A 13641-nucleotide genomic window follows, 5' to 3' on the forward strand; every position below is an offset into this window, starting at 1 on the left:
CCTGCAGGCCTCACAGTGAGCATAACAGCTGAAACACACTGGACATTTAGTTTCTCTTTAGGGATGGCATCTGCAGAGCCATTTAACTTTGACCTTTCACATATGAAAAAAGAAAATGTACTATGTGGGGAAAGGCTACCAACAGCCTTCAAGTAGCCCTTGGTGTGCAGTAGCATTTCATAGTCCTGCTCTAAGTCTCCTTCTTATCTGTTCTTTTCCTCTACCCAACAAAGCAGGCAAAAACTGCAGGGCCGGATGAAAAATACATGGGCTTCCATCAACATCAAACACTGTGCAATGCAGTAACAGTGAGGGGTGATGAGTGAGCAAAATGAAGAGGGGAAAGGGAGCAACATAAGGTAGAAAAACGGGGTCAGCTCCAGTTTACGTAACGCCCCCCTTCACAGTAAGCCTGAGTGCATGCAGCAGCAGAAGGCGTTGGCAACACACGCAAAAACATTGCACCCCCCAGTGGGTCTGTCCTGAAAGGAGGGAAGTGCACATCAGGAGGAACAACAGCCACAATGTGGCTAGTTAATCTTCTGTCCCATCTGTTTTTGGTCCCATGCATGGAAGGGCCTTTTTTGGAGCAGGCCGTGCAGCCTAAAGGCAGGTAGATGGAGAACAAATGTGCATCATGGTAAGAACTTATGGGCCCCCTCCCCTCCCGCTCCTAGTCATCTCTTATGCAGGAGGTAGCGCCTGAGAACAGACAACAACAACACTACATGGATGGTTCACTTCAGCTCTAAATAACTCATGTTCACTGAGGCTGTCACAGTTCTCATATTGTCATTACATCCCCTCCACTTCACACAACCCCTGTGCATGCTGAAAGGGGGCTGAGTGGATCACTTCCTCTGTCAAACTGAGGCTGATGTTCATCTTGCTAACTTGATCAAAACTGGTCAGGGGCGTAGGCTTTCTGAAGTAGAACACATACAATGATCTTCCCTCTTGTCTCGTGGATTATGTTCTGTGAATGTTTGCAGGACTCTCGGGCAAAAGACAAACAACTCAAGCGTTGTGTAAAACTTATTTGAATATTACATAACAGCCCAAGAAAGGTCACAACATACACATAAATATCAAAGTGTTTGCATATCCATTTTTAGCTGCAGATTTCTGGAAATACAAGCGAGTTTTAAACCATTACAATGTACTTAATTCAGAGCAATTTTGATATGATTTCTCACCTGGATGTCTCTGTTTTCAGAGCTTTGTGGACTGTACCTGCAGCTCAAGGGCCAAACTGTCTGAAGATCCAGTGACAAACAAAATGCCAGAAAAATCATCACAATCTTGCAGGTAGGCTAACACACAGACACAAATCTGTCATTTTAAGTCTGAAACATGTCAGCTATAAATGATACATCATGTTCCTGCATTGGTTTAATAATCTTTCTGGAGTTTATTTAAAGTTGCATGTCCTCTTCTGTTCAGCCTCTGAATCATGGGAAATGTCGAGAGCCAGAATGGGGACCATGGCCTCTACGGTAACGAGCGTGGCTATTTGTCACGTAAGCACATGTCTCGGTCTCTTCGCATCTCCAACAAGCAGTCCAGGCGCTCTCGACATGCTTCATCAGGGAAAATAGAGCACAGGAACTCTGAGACGAGCACGCGCTCTAGTAGCACCCCCAGCATCCCGCAGTCCCTGGCTGACAATGGCCTGGAACCCTTCAATGAGACAAATATCCTCCCAGATTTTGGAAGCCCCATTTGGGTGGATCGTGTGGCCATGAATCTGCGGCCTGTTTCCTTTCACAATGACCTGGCCAATCCCTCAGTGCACATGAATACAATGCACATCACTCTACCTGGCCCCACTGCCGAGGAGGTGCAGGACGAAGACGCTTACACGGGCGAGGTGACATACCTCCAGAAAACCCGGGATGGGACCAAGGAGACCATCAACTTTAAGAAGAAGAGGTCTAAGTCTGCAGACATGTGGCGAGATGACAGCCTAGAGTTCTCCCTGTCAGACCTCAGCCAAGAGCACCTGACCAGCACAGAGGAAATCATAGACACCGCCACCGAGAGAGACTTCACTGACTGCGAAGGCCACCTGCAGTCCAGCCCCACAGACTCCACTGACAGGGCGAACTCCCTGGATGAGCTTTACAGCCAGAAGAGCCCTACCCGCAGGCAAGCCCACGGCCGCTATGCCAAGTGGCACGACGCCAACAGGGCTATCAGGGAGGTCGAGGATGATAAGATGCTCTCCCCATCTGAGGAGGATGGGAACGCTTACGGTGCATTTACCCTTCCCTGCCGGCGTTCCCACTGCCTGTCCGAAGGCCCCAGCAGCCACCAAGCAGCCATTTGTGCCAGTATGCAGGGCAGGAGGGCGCAGACTATACAGGTAAGGTGTACAGCAATTTCACATTGTGCTGATCTTATATACCAATCATTTGGCTCAAATAATCTTATTAATTAATGTGACACACTTTATAGAAAACGTAACAAATCATTTTCTCCATCCATGAATATGTAATGAGTGTATTCATGTCTGTTTGATACCCTCTTACGTCAGTGAAATGTCAGGGTCCTGAACTGTTGAAGCTATGTCATGGCTCTTTTGTGCTACTTGAACAGAGTATGAAAAGCTGTGTAGAATCTTAATGCAGTCTGGTGGCATCACCAATAAGACAGCAGCCCTCATTCATTTTTTTTCCTTCCCCATTGTGTCTGAGCGTTTCCTCTGCTGCATTCACCTCACAGATAATAAGCTGCTGAAACAGATTAAGTGTAAAAAAAAAAATCTTGTGTCAAGGGAGCGATGTGTCGTTTCCTGATGAAATTGTTGTTTTTCTGGGTAGAGGAGACAGTGATGATGGGAGGGGGGGCGCAGAGCTTAAAGTCACTCCCCGTTTGAAATGCCTCGGTCTTTTGTTATGATAATGAGGGGAGGCCTGTGGAAGAGTGTAACAGTAAAACGTGTATGGTGGCCCTGTCACTGCGGGGCACCGTCGGCCCTGGTGAATGGAGCTCTGGAGCGCATGATTGGGTCATGTGACCAGATGGAGATACTGAGCTCGGTGTAACCCCCTTCATCTCCCAGGAGCCTTTGGCCATGTGGGTAGGAGAGGGCAGACCCTGTGGTGCCACAGGGAGGGCAGGCTGTACTCACACAGCGCTAGACGCTTTGCTGTGAGTAATTAATTTTGAGGAGAGCCTCAGGATTAAGCAACCCAAGGACCCTCGTTTAGGCCTCTGTTGTAAGAGTTTTTGCAACATGTTTGCTTTACAAGAATGGCTCTATCCTGTATCTACAGAAACAGCGTAGTTGTCAGTCAGGGTAGGAGTTGTTGTCGACTGGCTGCCTTCATAGTGATGAAGAAAACGTGGCTGCCATGCCGTCTCACCTGTCTTGTGCTTCTGCCACGACGCAGGATGTCACAGTGGGGGAGGGCAGCGAGTACGAGGACAGTGGCATCGACGGGGTGACAGTGGAGGCAGAGCACCAGTCCAGACGTTACAAGACCATGTCGGCGTCCTTCTCCGTTTGCTCACATGGCAGGGGCATGTTCGCCGGCAGTGACAGCGGCAGCAGCAGTGGCGGCGGGACCAGCGAATGTGTACAGGGTGTGTACGAGAACTTTCGTCAGGAACTGGAGATGAGCTCCTACCAGACGGAGAGCTTGGAGGAGGCGGGGTCCGCCTTAAGTGATGAGCAGAGCACTATGAGCTCCGCCTACCAGTCTGACCCGTTGCTCAGTGTCGCCCAGGGGATGGTACGCAAAGCTGGCAGGCTTGCCGTGAAGAACTTCCTCGTACATAAGAAGAACAAGAAAGTGGAGTCAGCCACGAGGCGCAAGTGGAAGAGTTACTGGGTTTCTCTGAAAGGTTTGTTATACCCTCAGTGTGTCCGCAGCATTTACACTTTATTCGATAATCCCAGTCTGTGCAGCTCAGTCAACACAGCATGCTTGATGATGTTTAATTTTTTTTTTTTGTTGTCAAACAGTAGCTTATGCAAAAATACTTAAAATCTAATCTACTTCAACTTAGTTCAGTAAACCAAGCTTCAATTCAAGCATGGTAAAAACCCCATTATCAAATTTTATGCCACTTGACTGGGCTTGAAATCAAATCAGTACTCTAATGATCATGATGCCTCCCTGGCTGTTAAGTCAGCCATGCTGCACTTCTTAATGTTGGCCACTGGAGAGCAGAATTAAATTGCTTGAGCAAATCTGGCTTTTAAAAACATAACCAGTATCATTCTTATTCTTTTCTAGAAACTGGAGCCAGCAAGCATCTGTGGTGTCAAGTAATAAATATATTGTTTTGGTTTTCCAGGTTGCACTCTGTTCTTCTATGAGACCGATGGCCGTTCAGTGATCGACAACAACAGTATTCCCAAACATGCCATCTGGGTGGAGAACAGTATTGTCCAGGCGGTACCAGAACATCCCAAAAAGGACTTTGTGTTCTGTCTCAGCAACTCACTGGGAGACGCTTTTCTGTTCCAGGTAAGAAAAATGCTCAAATCTGTCATCTGATCTATGAGTAAGTGAGAATTCTCCCGTGGGCAAACATTACCTTGACCTATATGTACTCTGTTTTCTTTCTTTTCGTGCTCTTTGAAATTCTGATTTGCTGTTGTAATTAGCAATGAATCAGCACAGGAAGAGCAAATAGCTTTTTATTTTGAATGTCAAGGACCTGGTGTGCTGTTTAACCTCTGACCTTTCGTCGTCTGTCCCCCACGCAGACCTGCAGCCAGACTGAGCTGGAGAACTGGATCACAGCCATCCACTCAGCATGTGCCACCGCTGTTGCCCGTCAGCACCACAGAGAAGATACAGTGCGGCTGCTCCGTGCCGAGATCAAGAAGCTGGAGCAGAAAATTGACATGGACGAGAAGATGAAGAAGATGGGAGACATGCAACTGTCTGCCGTCACTGACACCAAGAAGAGGAAGACAATCCTGGATCAAGTAGGTTTTATTCTCCTTTCTCACTTCAGCTTGCCTTCCACGAGTTCCTAAATGTCAGACGAATGTGTGGGGTTTTGAGAAGTATGATCCTGATTGGAAGAGTCTGCAAATTTGATTGCTTCTCTAAGAAAGTCAGGGAATGTTAAGCAAACTTAGAAAATCATGTCACAGAAGTATGCTAGAAGATGTTTTTCAGAATTGTGTAAATTCATGGTTCTTTCTAACAGTATTTTAAAAATTTAGTTGTAAACTTAATGCTGGCCTCATTCACATTTTCCTTTCTGTTCCCATTTCAACCATATAAAAAGCAAACTGTTTTGAGAGAATAATATCCAAACATTAAATTTGACCAGTCAAGTACAGCCAACAACATTACAAGTATCTGAATAACCTCAAATAAAATGTAGTATAGAAATAAAATGGGCAGAGGAGCTTCCTCAAATGTGAAAAGTTTACTTGTCATTCAAATCAATATGAAAGTACCGCTGGTATAGGAACTGTTTTTCTCCACAGTAGTTCCCTGTGTTAGCGCAAACCAACCTGTTAACCTGTTTAAAACTTATCTGAGCTGATAAGCAACTTAGCAAGCCACAAAGGAATGATAAAATGGTAATGACAAGCTTTCAAGTCAGTCTCTGATTTTAAGAAAGTAGCAGATAAACTTCTGGAGTATTATATAAACACAAGAGCTCTTGCCATCAACCCCCTGCTGCTTTTGTGACTGTTGACACAACTGCTAAACTTCAAAGCGTAGGAGATCTTCTCTCGGATGAACTTCAGCTTCACTTAAGAAGCAAACTACTAAAGTACTTAAGATGTTTTTCACTCATCCTGGTCCACGGCTATAGTGATAACAATCATTATTTTCAGACCATATTTAACGTAGGAATTGTTTACTTAATTACGAGTATCACATAAGTTGGTATTTCAATATCGGTATGACCAAGTTGTTCTAATGCAAGAAACAGGAGATGGACAAAGAAGGAAGGGGAAGGTATGAGGGGGATTAAGTAACACATCTCTGAGGTATCATCCTCTGAGGCTGCTGATGCTACACACCTCTTGGCCACCAGACTTCTTTTCTGTTTTTTTTTTTTTTACGTGGTATGCAGCTGGCACCGGTCGATAGCCTGCCATTCTCTCAATTAATTGCAAAGCTCATATTGTCTTTAATAGGTCTGTTTACAGAGAAGGGAGATCAAATGGCCTTTGTTTGGTCAGTTAGGTAGTGCCTGGTTGGAGCGGTTCTGTTTGGCAGTGTCAGGTTTCACATTGTGCTGAGCTGAATGGATATAGGCCTGCTCCTTAGAAAGCTGAAACACTCCCAGCCTCTATCTGCCAGTGGAATGTGCAGTATTGTTTCTTTCTTGTCTCTGGGATACTTGGCAGTGATACAGAGCCCTCCACCATGGCGTTGGCCGCCTCTTCGAAACACCAGTGCAGGACCGTGACTGGGATGGGACGGCCCAGTGAATAATCACAATGTCCTGCTCTACTGCCCCAGTAAACATCAAACTATTAGGCACAGAGAGCACAGATTGGCAAAACTTTGAGCAAAGTGGTAACAGAGCTTCTGAGGGAGAAAGGTTCTCCACCTTGGCCTGAAGTTGACAAACAAGAGCCTTGATGAACAGTTAATTGGATGTATTGCTGTGTCCCTCTCACTCTGCAGATCTTCCTGTGGGAGCAGAACCTGGAGCAGTTTCACATGGATCTATTCCGCTTCAGGTGCTACCTGGCGAGCCTGCAGGGAGGAGAGCTGCCCAACCCCAAACGCCTCCTGGCCTTTGCCTCTCGCCCCACCAAGTTGGCAATGGGGCGACTGGGTATATTCTCTGTCTCTTCCTTTCATGCACTGGTAAATATTACCTCTTTGTTTCTTCACATTTGTTAAATTAACTTATTTAATCTGGGTTTTATGAAGCACTGTGATGATATGCTTTTATATAACATCTTAGATTTTTAAGTATTTATATCATACATTTTTATGAATTTGTCTGGAGCCTTCATGAATGTGACTGGAAATCCCTGATTTTTTGAGGTAGCAATGTATGCTTCAGCAACACGAACTGTAGCTGTTGCAGGGATTAAACCTGTAACCTTTCAGTTGTAGGATGATCTCTGTCAATACTGTGCTGTCCTTAGAGATTCCTTAGATTGTAAGCAGAAAAAAATATATCTCCTGAAACACTGGCGTCACTGAGAACACCTGGTGACTCTGCAGGCAGGGCAATTGATTTCAGAAACTAAAATGTGTTGTGTCAAAATACTTTTTTCCATAGTGACTGCTATTTTGGAGCCTGGCTCCCAAGCAGGGCACCTGTTTGGGAGGTTTTGGTTCAGTTCTGGCCTCCCACTGCTGCACTGGGGTTATTCACTCGACAGCTAAAAGCACTGGTAGCACAGGAAAACATCTATTTGATTTTTTTTTTTCTTTTTTGAGGAATGTTTGCAGATCAGAGAGGTACTTTTTTCCCCTCACCACCAACGCAGTGCTGCAAAGCAAGTGGGTGTTTGAGCTGTGAAATGGCAGGCTGGGATGTCTAACAAAAGAGACACTTTTTAACACCTCTTTCCTCTCATTTTATCTTTCCCGCACTTTTATTCCTCTCTAATTTGCTCGTCTCTTCTTCCATGATCAGCATGTCCAAAAAGGGCTGAGAGAAGTTGACAGAACAAAAAAAGACGGAATGAGTTCCAAGGTTACGTTTAGAGCATGCTCGCGCCCACATGCACAGAGCTGTTTTGATCCCTGCTTCAGCACATTTTAAAGACCTTTTACTCTTGCTTCCTCATAGATGAGCAGCCTAGAAATGCCAGATTGTGTAAAAATCTGCATGAGCCCAGTGCTCATGTGTGAAATAGACATGACAGCTCTATATATGAATGTTAACTATTTATCACGGAAAGGCCCATGCAACCTCTTTTCCTCATTTTATTTGCCCAGATTGGTTCCTACAGAAATGAACCATCATTTTTCTATGCTCTTGGAAAACTTACTGTTGATATTTTTTTTACCATATTTTGTCATATGCTGATACTTTTTGCACAATTTCAAAATCACGTTCTTGTGTCACTTAAAAAGTTATTGGCCTTTCTATATTATGTCCCTGTTAATCTGTGTTGGGCTCTTGTGTTGTTAATATGCTGTATACATAAAATCATTAATAGTTGCCACTTATTTTTCCAAAATGCGATGTGATTGTTGTCTGTCTCTTTTGGTGTGTTTGAGCACTGACTGAGCCGTTATATTTCGGCAGGTGGCAGCTCGCACAGAGACCGGAGTGAGACGGCGAACACAGGCCATGTCTCGTTCCTGCAGCAAGCGTAAGAGCCGGTTCTCCTCCCTCTGGGGTCTGGACACTACCTCAAAGAAAAAGACAAAAGCCCATCCCACTATCAACCAGGTCTGTGAGGTTATCCGTTCTCATACAGACAATTTCAAAGCAAGTAACAGAACTGCTTTGACCACACAAAGATTTCTTTTTGCCTTTTCCTCAAGCATTTACCCTCCACAATTCTGCTTTAGTTATGACCCTCTAAAACGTTTGTCTCTGCAGGTCTTTGCTGATGGCGAAGAGCCAGTGAAAAAGCCAGTAGATGGCTTATATGTTGATCCTGCAAAGGAACACAGAGTAAGGAAGAATCAGTCATTCTCTGTTTGCTTAAGTTTGACAGTAGTGTATAGGTCAAACAGGCGTGGGAACTTACTCAACTAAATCTTCAGCCAACATTGACATCAATGAAATATTAGCCCTCTATATATTCCAAGTATGCAGCAGAACCGAGTCCCAGAGGTTACGGTTGTAACAGCTACTCAGACACATTAGAGGTTGTAATTTTTCTTTCATTTCTTTTAAGCAAATGTACAGTAATATACAGTAGATGTATTGCAACTGCTCCGTGGCTGTATTGACGGTTACCATTTAGATGGGAGGAGAGTATAGTTTGGGGGATGATTAAAACATTGGAAGAGTGGGATTCTCAGCTATTTTAATCAAATCAGACTTCTGCAGTAAAACAGTGTTTACAGAGTAAAAATTAAGCTGTTCTGAAGTGTCAGACTGAATAAGCCTTTTAATGTCCCTGTTTAAAGAAAAGTGAGGACGGAACTGTGAAAAGCCTCCCACGGCCCAGCACAGAGAGTGACATCTGGGTCCCTGAACACCTCACCCCCTCATGGGTGTGTCTGCCAAATGACCAGCCGGTACTAACCATCATCCAGCCAGGGGAGTCCGCACTGTGCGTTTTGGAAACCATCTGCAAGGTAGCAGCGTTCAGACTCAAATGACCTACCCTAACCTATAATAAGACATATATTCACCTGAAAACACATGTAGAGCACTTTTAAAACGTCTGGCCTGTCATAACAAAATTCAACGAGACAAAATGTCTGACTTTGTTATGGAAGAGTCAAATATCTGGGTTGTATGACGTGGGGTAAAAATCCTCTTTCTGTCTCTTTGCCCTCATCCCACAGGCTCACCAGCTCGATCCCACAAAGCACTACTTGCGACTCAAATTCCTTATCGAAAACCAAGTGCAATTCTACATTCCCAAACCGGAGGAGGATGTGTGCGACTTGGTATGTAACTACCAGCTGGAGCATGATCCTGTTCCTTCTTCTTCACTAGGCTGTTTGAGATGATAAAGGTCAAGAAGCAGATTTAAAGAAATGCCAGTTATTGCACTGGAATGTGCGGGGAATCGCAATATGCAGAAGACTACAGACATAAGAGCATCCTATGTTGTGAATTATTAATAGGTTTTGTGCTTTTATCCTCTTGATTTCATATGTTTTCTCCAGCTGCCTGGGAGGCCAAAGCACCAAAGCATAAGTGTATTCATGGAAAGCCTTAATAAAAACTATCTGTAGTGACTTTTGTAATTACATCATGTAATCATGACTTGTCATGGGCCATTCCTGCATAAAGACTCTGCTCGGGCTGCTTTGTCTAAGAACACAGAAAATTAACGTGCTCTTTCCATGCTGTCAATAACCCACCCACCAGAATATGAATAAAGTAGACTGTTGTTTCACGATTTACATAACTTCTTTTTGTTCTTCACAGCTTTACAAAGAAATTGAGCTCTGCTCCAAAATAACAAAAGTGATCCAGTTTGACAGAGATGAATCCTGCATGATTGGTTACGGTAGGAACCATTTAAATGATCCTGTTCTTTCAGATTGATGATTATTACAATTGATGATGATACTATTTTTGATTTGTGACTGTTATGTGGTGCTGTTTTTTTTTTGGCGCAGTAATTGATTTTCTTTGACCTATACACAACCTTTTTGTTTCAGACTGTTCCCATTTGTACTGCACAAATCCCTCTGATGTGTTTTATGTAAGAGTCCCCCTTCTCTGTCTCTGTCTGTTCACCTTTCTGCCTCTCCTTTTCCTCCTCCAGGTTTCTCCATTTCAGTGGTGGAGGAGGACGGAGTGCAGCAGCTCTACATCACTGATGTGAAGGCGGGTGGATTAGCCTTCGCCAAAGGTTCATTACCCTTCATTTCCATCAAATGAACTCCCTTCAAAGACACTCAGTCTGTGTCTACACTGATGAGTTACTGCTAGAGAAAAAATAAAAAAAGAATCTGGAGTGCATTAGATGTTTTTTCCATTCTATGCATATGTTTTCAAAACGGAGCATTTTTGTCCTGAGGTCAATAGACATTTTTACTGTTTCTCTTAAGAGATGCATCAGCGTGTTTATTCGATAGGCGGGGAAGGTTTCAGAGAATGCAGCAGTTCTCAAGGGCATTGATTACTATAATCATAACCACACTGCCTCTCACTGGCCTTTGTGAAGGATGATGCTGAAGAGGACACCGCACCGAAGCTTTTTCACACTGGTAGCCATGCCTCAAAGCTAGACTGCAGGGCTGAGTGGGGTCAGAATATGCTGGAGTTGGTCATAATGCAGGCAGAGCACATGCAGTGATGCTGTGCAGCAGACAGTAAGATACTTGCACAGTAGCAGTGGCTTACACGACAGGGCGAAGAGAAGTGGATCATGCATGTGGGTCTGTAAGGCAAAGAAAATATAAAGTAATGGTCTCCAAAGTTGAATTGTTTGTTTTGGTTTCTTACAGTAATGTCATCTCATCATCTTAATTAGGAGTTTAATATCAGTTAATCAGCGCTGAAAATGAGATAGATTATTGTTACCGTCTCACATTAGGGGATATAGAAAATGTTTATCTAGAGCATGGAGGCGTGACAGGCAGTAATTTGAATCAAAGCTGATGGTGTTCCCACTCTGCAGGTCTAAATGCAGGGGATGAAATACTTCAGCTGAACGGAAAAGACTCTCACAGTCTCAACTTCTCCGACATGAAGGCAGCATTCTCTCAAGCATCGCTCGCTTTGACTGTCAGCACCCTGCCTTCTGTGGACCGCCGCCAGCTGTGCTACGTGCCGCCACGACGCTCAGATGCAGGGGATGATCTCTACACTGACATCTTCTCCCAGAGTCAAGGTGAGCCTGACATGCAAATACAATATATTTCGCTTACATATTCAAAGCTGAACTTGGCACATTCACAGATCTAACTTGCAGAGTTTACTGAAAAGTTTAACATCAAAACTCCCAATTCCCAGAAATCAACCACAGTATATTAAAACTCTCAGTTGCTCACCATATGATCATGTTTATTAACCCAGCTGGCCTGTTATCACTTTTATACCAAAGGATACTAAATGGACCGGAAAGACAAAATTAGACAGATGTCAAGCTTCGATTTTCCTTACTTTTGAGAAGAAACGATTTTTTGCCAGTGTCCTTAGAGACACCTGTTTCATTTATGCAAACACTGAATCTGCTGGGTCTTAATTAGGGAGGATAGAAGGCTCTCAGCCGTGTGCTGCAGCCCCACTTTGTGGATTAGATTAAAAGTGTTTTACATAAAGGTCTTTACTCTTAATAAAAATGACAAGGCAAGGACAGTATTTCTTATGTACTTTATATTGCTTGTGAAAATACATTCATTTGAAGGATGAAAAAAATCCTGTACAGAGATTCATGAGCTTTACATGATCGTTTTCTTTGCAGAAGAGATCCTGGACGACGGGGTGGGACTGCTGCTGGAGAGCTCAGGAGACAGCCTGGACGACGACTCTGAGATCTTCAGTGAGTTTGATGAGTGCAGAAAGGTAAGAGCACAATTTTGTTATTTATTTGTGGAGTGTGCTTTAATATGACTCCAGAAGACATCTGACGGCACATCTTTCATATGACGTGCCGTCTCCCCTGCTTGTTTCCTGTCCTTGTCCTTCACAGTAATCCCCCCTCAGCTCTGTGTTATTATGAAAGAAGGACATTTTGCTTCACCACAGTTTGAAGCACCATCTGTTACTGGCTCATCTGATCGTTCAGGAAAGCAGCACAGTGTCCATGTTTATATTATCCAGGTGTTAACCCCATAGGCTTCTGTTTTCCTTTCTTGAAAAAACACCTGTTTATCCAAACTTAGTAACTTCTGACATAATGAAATCAGAAGAACCTGAATGTTAATACACGCCTACATTGCAGAATGAAGTGGGTCCTATGCATTAGAGACTCGAGGCAAGGTGAAGCATTCACTTGAATGTAACAGCTAAGTGATGGATGGCTCTTTGATTAAACTTGCATTCTAATTGCTTGATTATGTGCGGTGATTAGGATCAGGTAATGAATGGAGGTGGATTCATTTTAACTCCAAATTAATATACAGACACAAATTACAAAAGAAGGCACAGAGCGAGACTGGTGAGACAAGCAAATCACAAAAAAATCGCAAAGACCTACATTTTGCTATTGAAGTGCTTTGGCTAACAAGATGACTAATTCTTCTTATCTTCTTATGCTGTGTAAGGCAAGAGCTTCAGAGTAAAAAAAAACCTTTATGAGAGTTTAAAGCAGTGGTATTCAAAGGACAGCTGGGTTCCTTCACATGAAATGCTAAATGAAAGGTTGGTGTCCTCTTCTGCATTATCTCTCATCAAAACACTTGATTACTAACTGGAAATAAGGGCTCATTAGAAAAACTCCAAGGATCACTGTGAGATCCTCTGTCATCCCACTTGCCCTTCAAATTGTGGACTGGTCACATTACTGCTCTTTTACCTGCTCTCTCTTTTATCCAACCATTTAACTTCTCTTATTTAATGAGCAGCAATTAATCAAATATTGTACCAAGTCAAGTCAATACTATGGATATGAGCAAAATTAGTTATTAGAGTTAAATAAAAGGAAAAAAATTTCGTGGCATGCCAGGTTTCCAGGTTTAGGTTTTTTTGTCATGTTAAATTGTACCATTTGCATTTTTGAAATGTAGATTAGATCGGCCCTCTTTTCTCTTTGAGGCTAGATGTTGATAAAACCTTAGGTTGTGGGCTTCCTTTGTGTCTCTGTAGTACTGAAAGTATTTGATAAATCAGTTGCACTCTGAAAAATTTCAAAGCTCAGAGATGAGTTAAGATTTTAGACAGCATCTGAAATATGGTAATGATGTCTGGATTTGCACCACCAGCTCACAGAACAGAACAAAATGCTACAAATGTTGGCCAACAGATCTGCTCTTTGGTTGCTCTTGACAAGTGTCCCCCTTGTGAACACTATGATGAGTGTTTTATCCCTGGAACTTTCTGCTGTAAGAAAAGTTCCCACAGTTTGTGAAAACTTGCAGCAACAACCTGGAAGTTTTGCCT

The 13641-nt window shown here is 43.4% G+C and overlaps 1 protein-coding gene and 1 long non-coding RNA gene across 2 annotated transcripts in view; one reads left to right on the top strand and one right to left on the bottom strand.

Annotated features, from left to right (window-relative positions):
• The window catches only part of tiam1b (TIAM Rac1 associated GEF 1b), a 44796-nt gene that overhangs the window by 20109 nt on the left and 11046 nt on the right, over positions 1-13641 (top strand). Inside the window, exons 2-15 of the mRNA XM_041046995.1 lie at positions 1217-1308; positions 1444-2365; positions 3396-3849; positions 4306-4478; positions 4721-4945; positions 6618-6803; positions 8206-8352; positions 8506-8580; positions 9042-9212; positions 9426-9530; positions 10018-10099; positions 10361-10447; positions 11219-11431; positions 12005-12105. Of these exons, the coding sequence (XP_040902929.1) occupies positions 1454-2365; positions 3396-3849; positions 4306-4478; positions 4721-4945; positions 6618-6803; positions 8206-8352; positions 8506-8580; positions 9042-9212; positions 9426-9530; positions 10018-10099; positions 10361-10447; positions 11219-11431; positions 12005-12105 (2931 nt within the window). The 5' untranslated portion in view covers positions 1217-1308; positions 1444-1453. The remainder of the gene's footprint in view (positions 1-1216; positions 1309-1443; positions 2366-3395; positions 3850-4305; positions 4479-4720; positions 4946-6617; positions 6804-8205; positions 8353-8505; positions 8581-9041; positions 9213-9425; positions 9531-10017; positions 10100-10360; positions 10448-11218; positions 11432-12004; positions 12106-13641) is intronic.
• The window catches only part of LOC121187651, a 3612-nt gene continuing 1914 nt past the window's right edge, over positions 11944-13641 (bottom strand). The window contains exon 3 of the long non-coding RNA XR_005894611.1: positions 11944-12077. This is a non-coding gene — a long non-coding RNA (uncharacterized LOC121187651). The remainder of the gene's footprint in view (positions 12078-13641) is intronic.

This window comes from Toxotes jaculatrix, chromosome 9 (assembly GCF_017976425.1).
Source record: "Toxotes jaculatrix isolate fToxJac2 chromosome 9, fToxJac2.pri, whole genome shotgun sequence".
In the NCBI taxonomy this organism is placed as follows: domain Eukaryota; kingdom Metazoa; phylum Chordata; class Actinopteri; family Toxotidae; genus Toxotes; species Toxotes jaculatrix.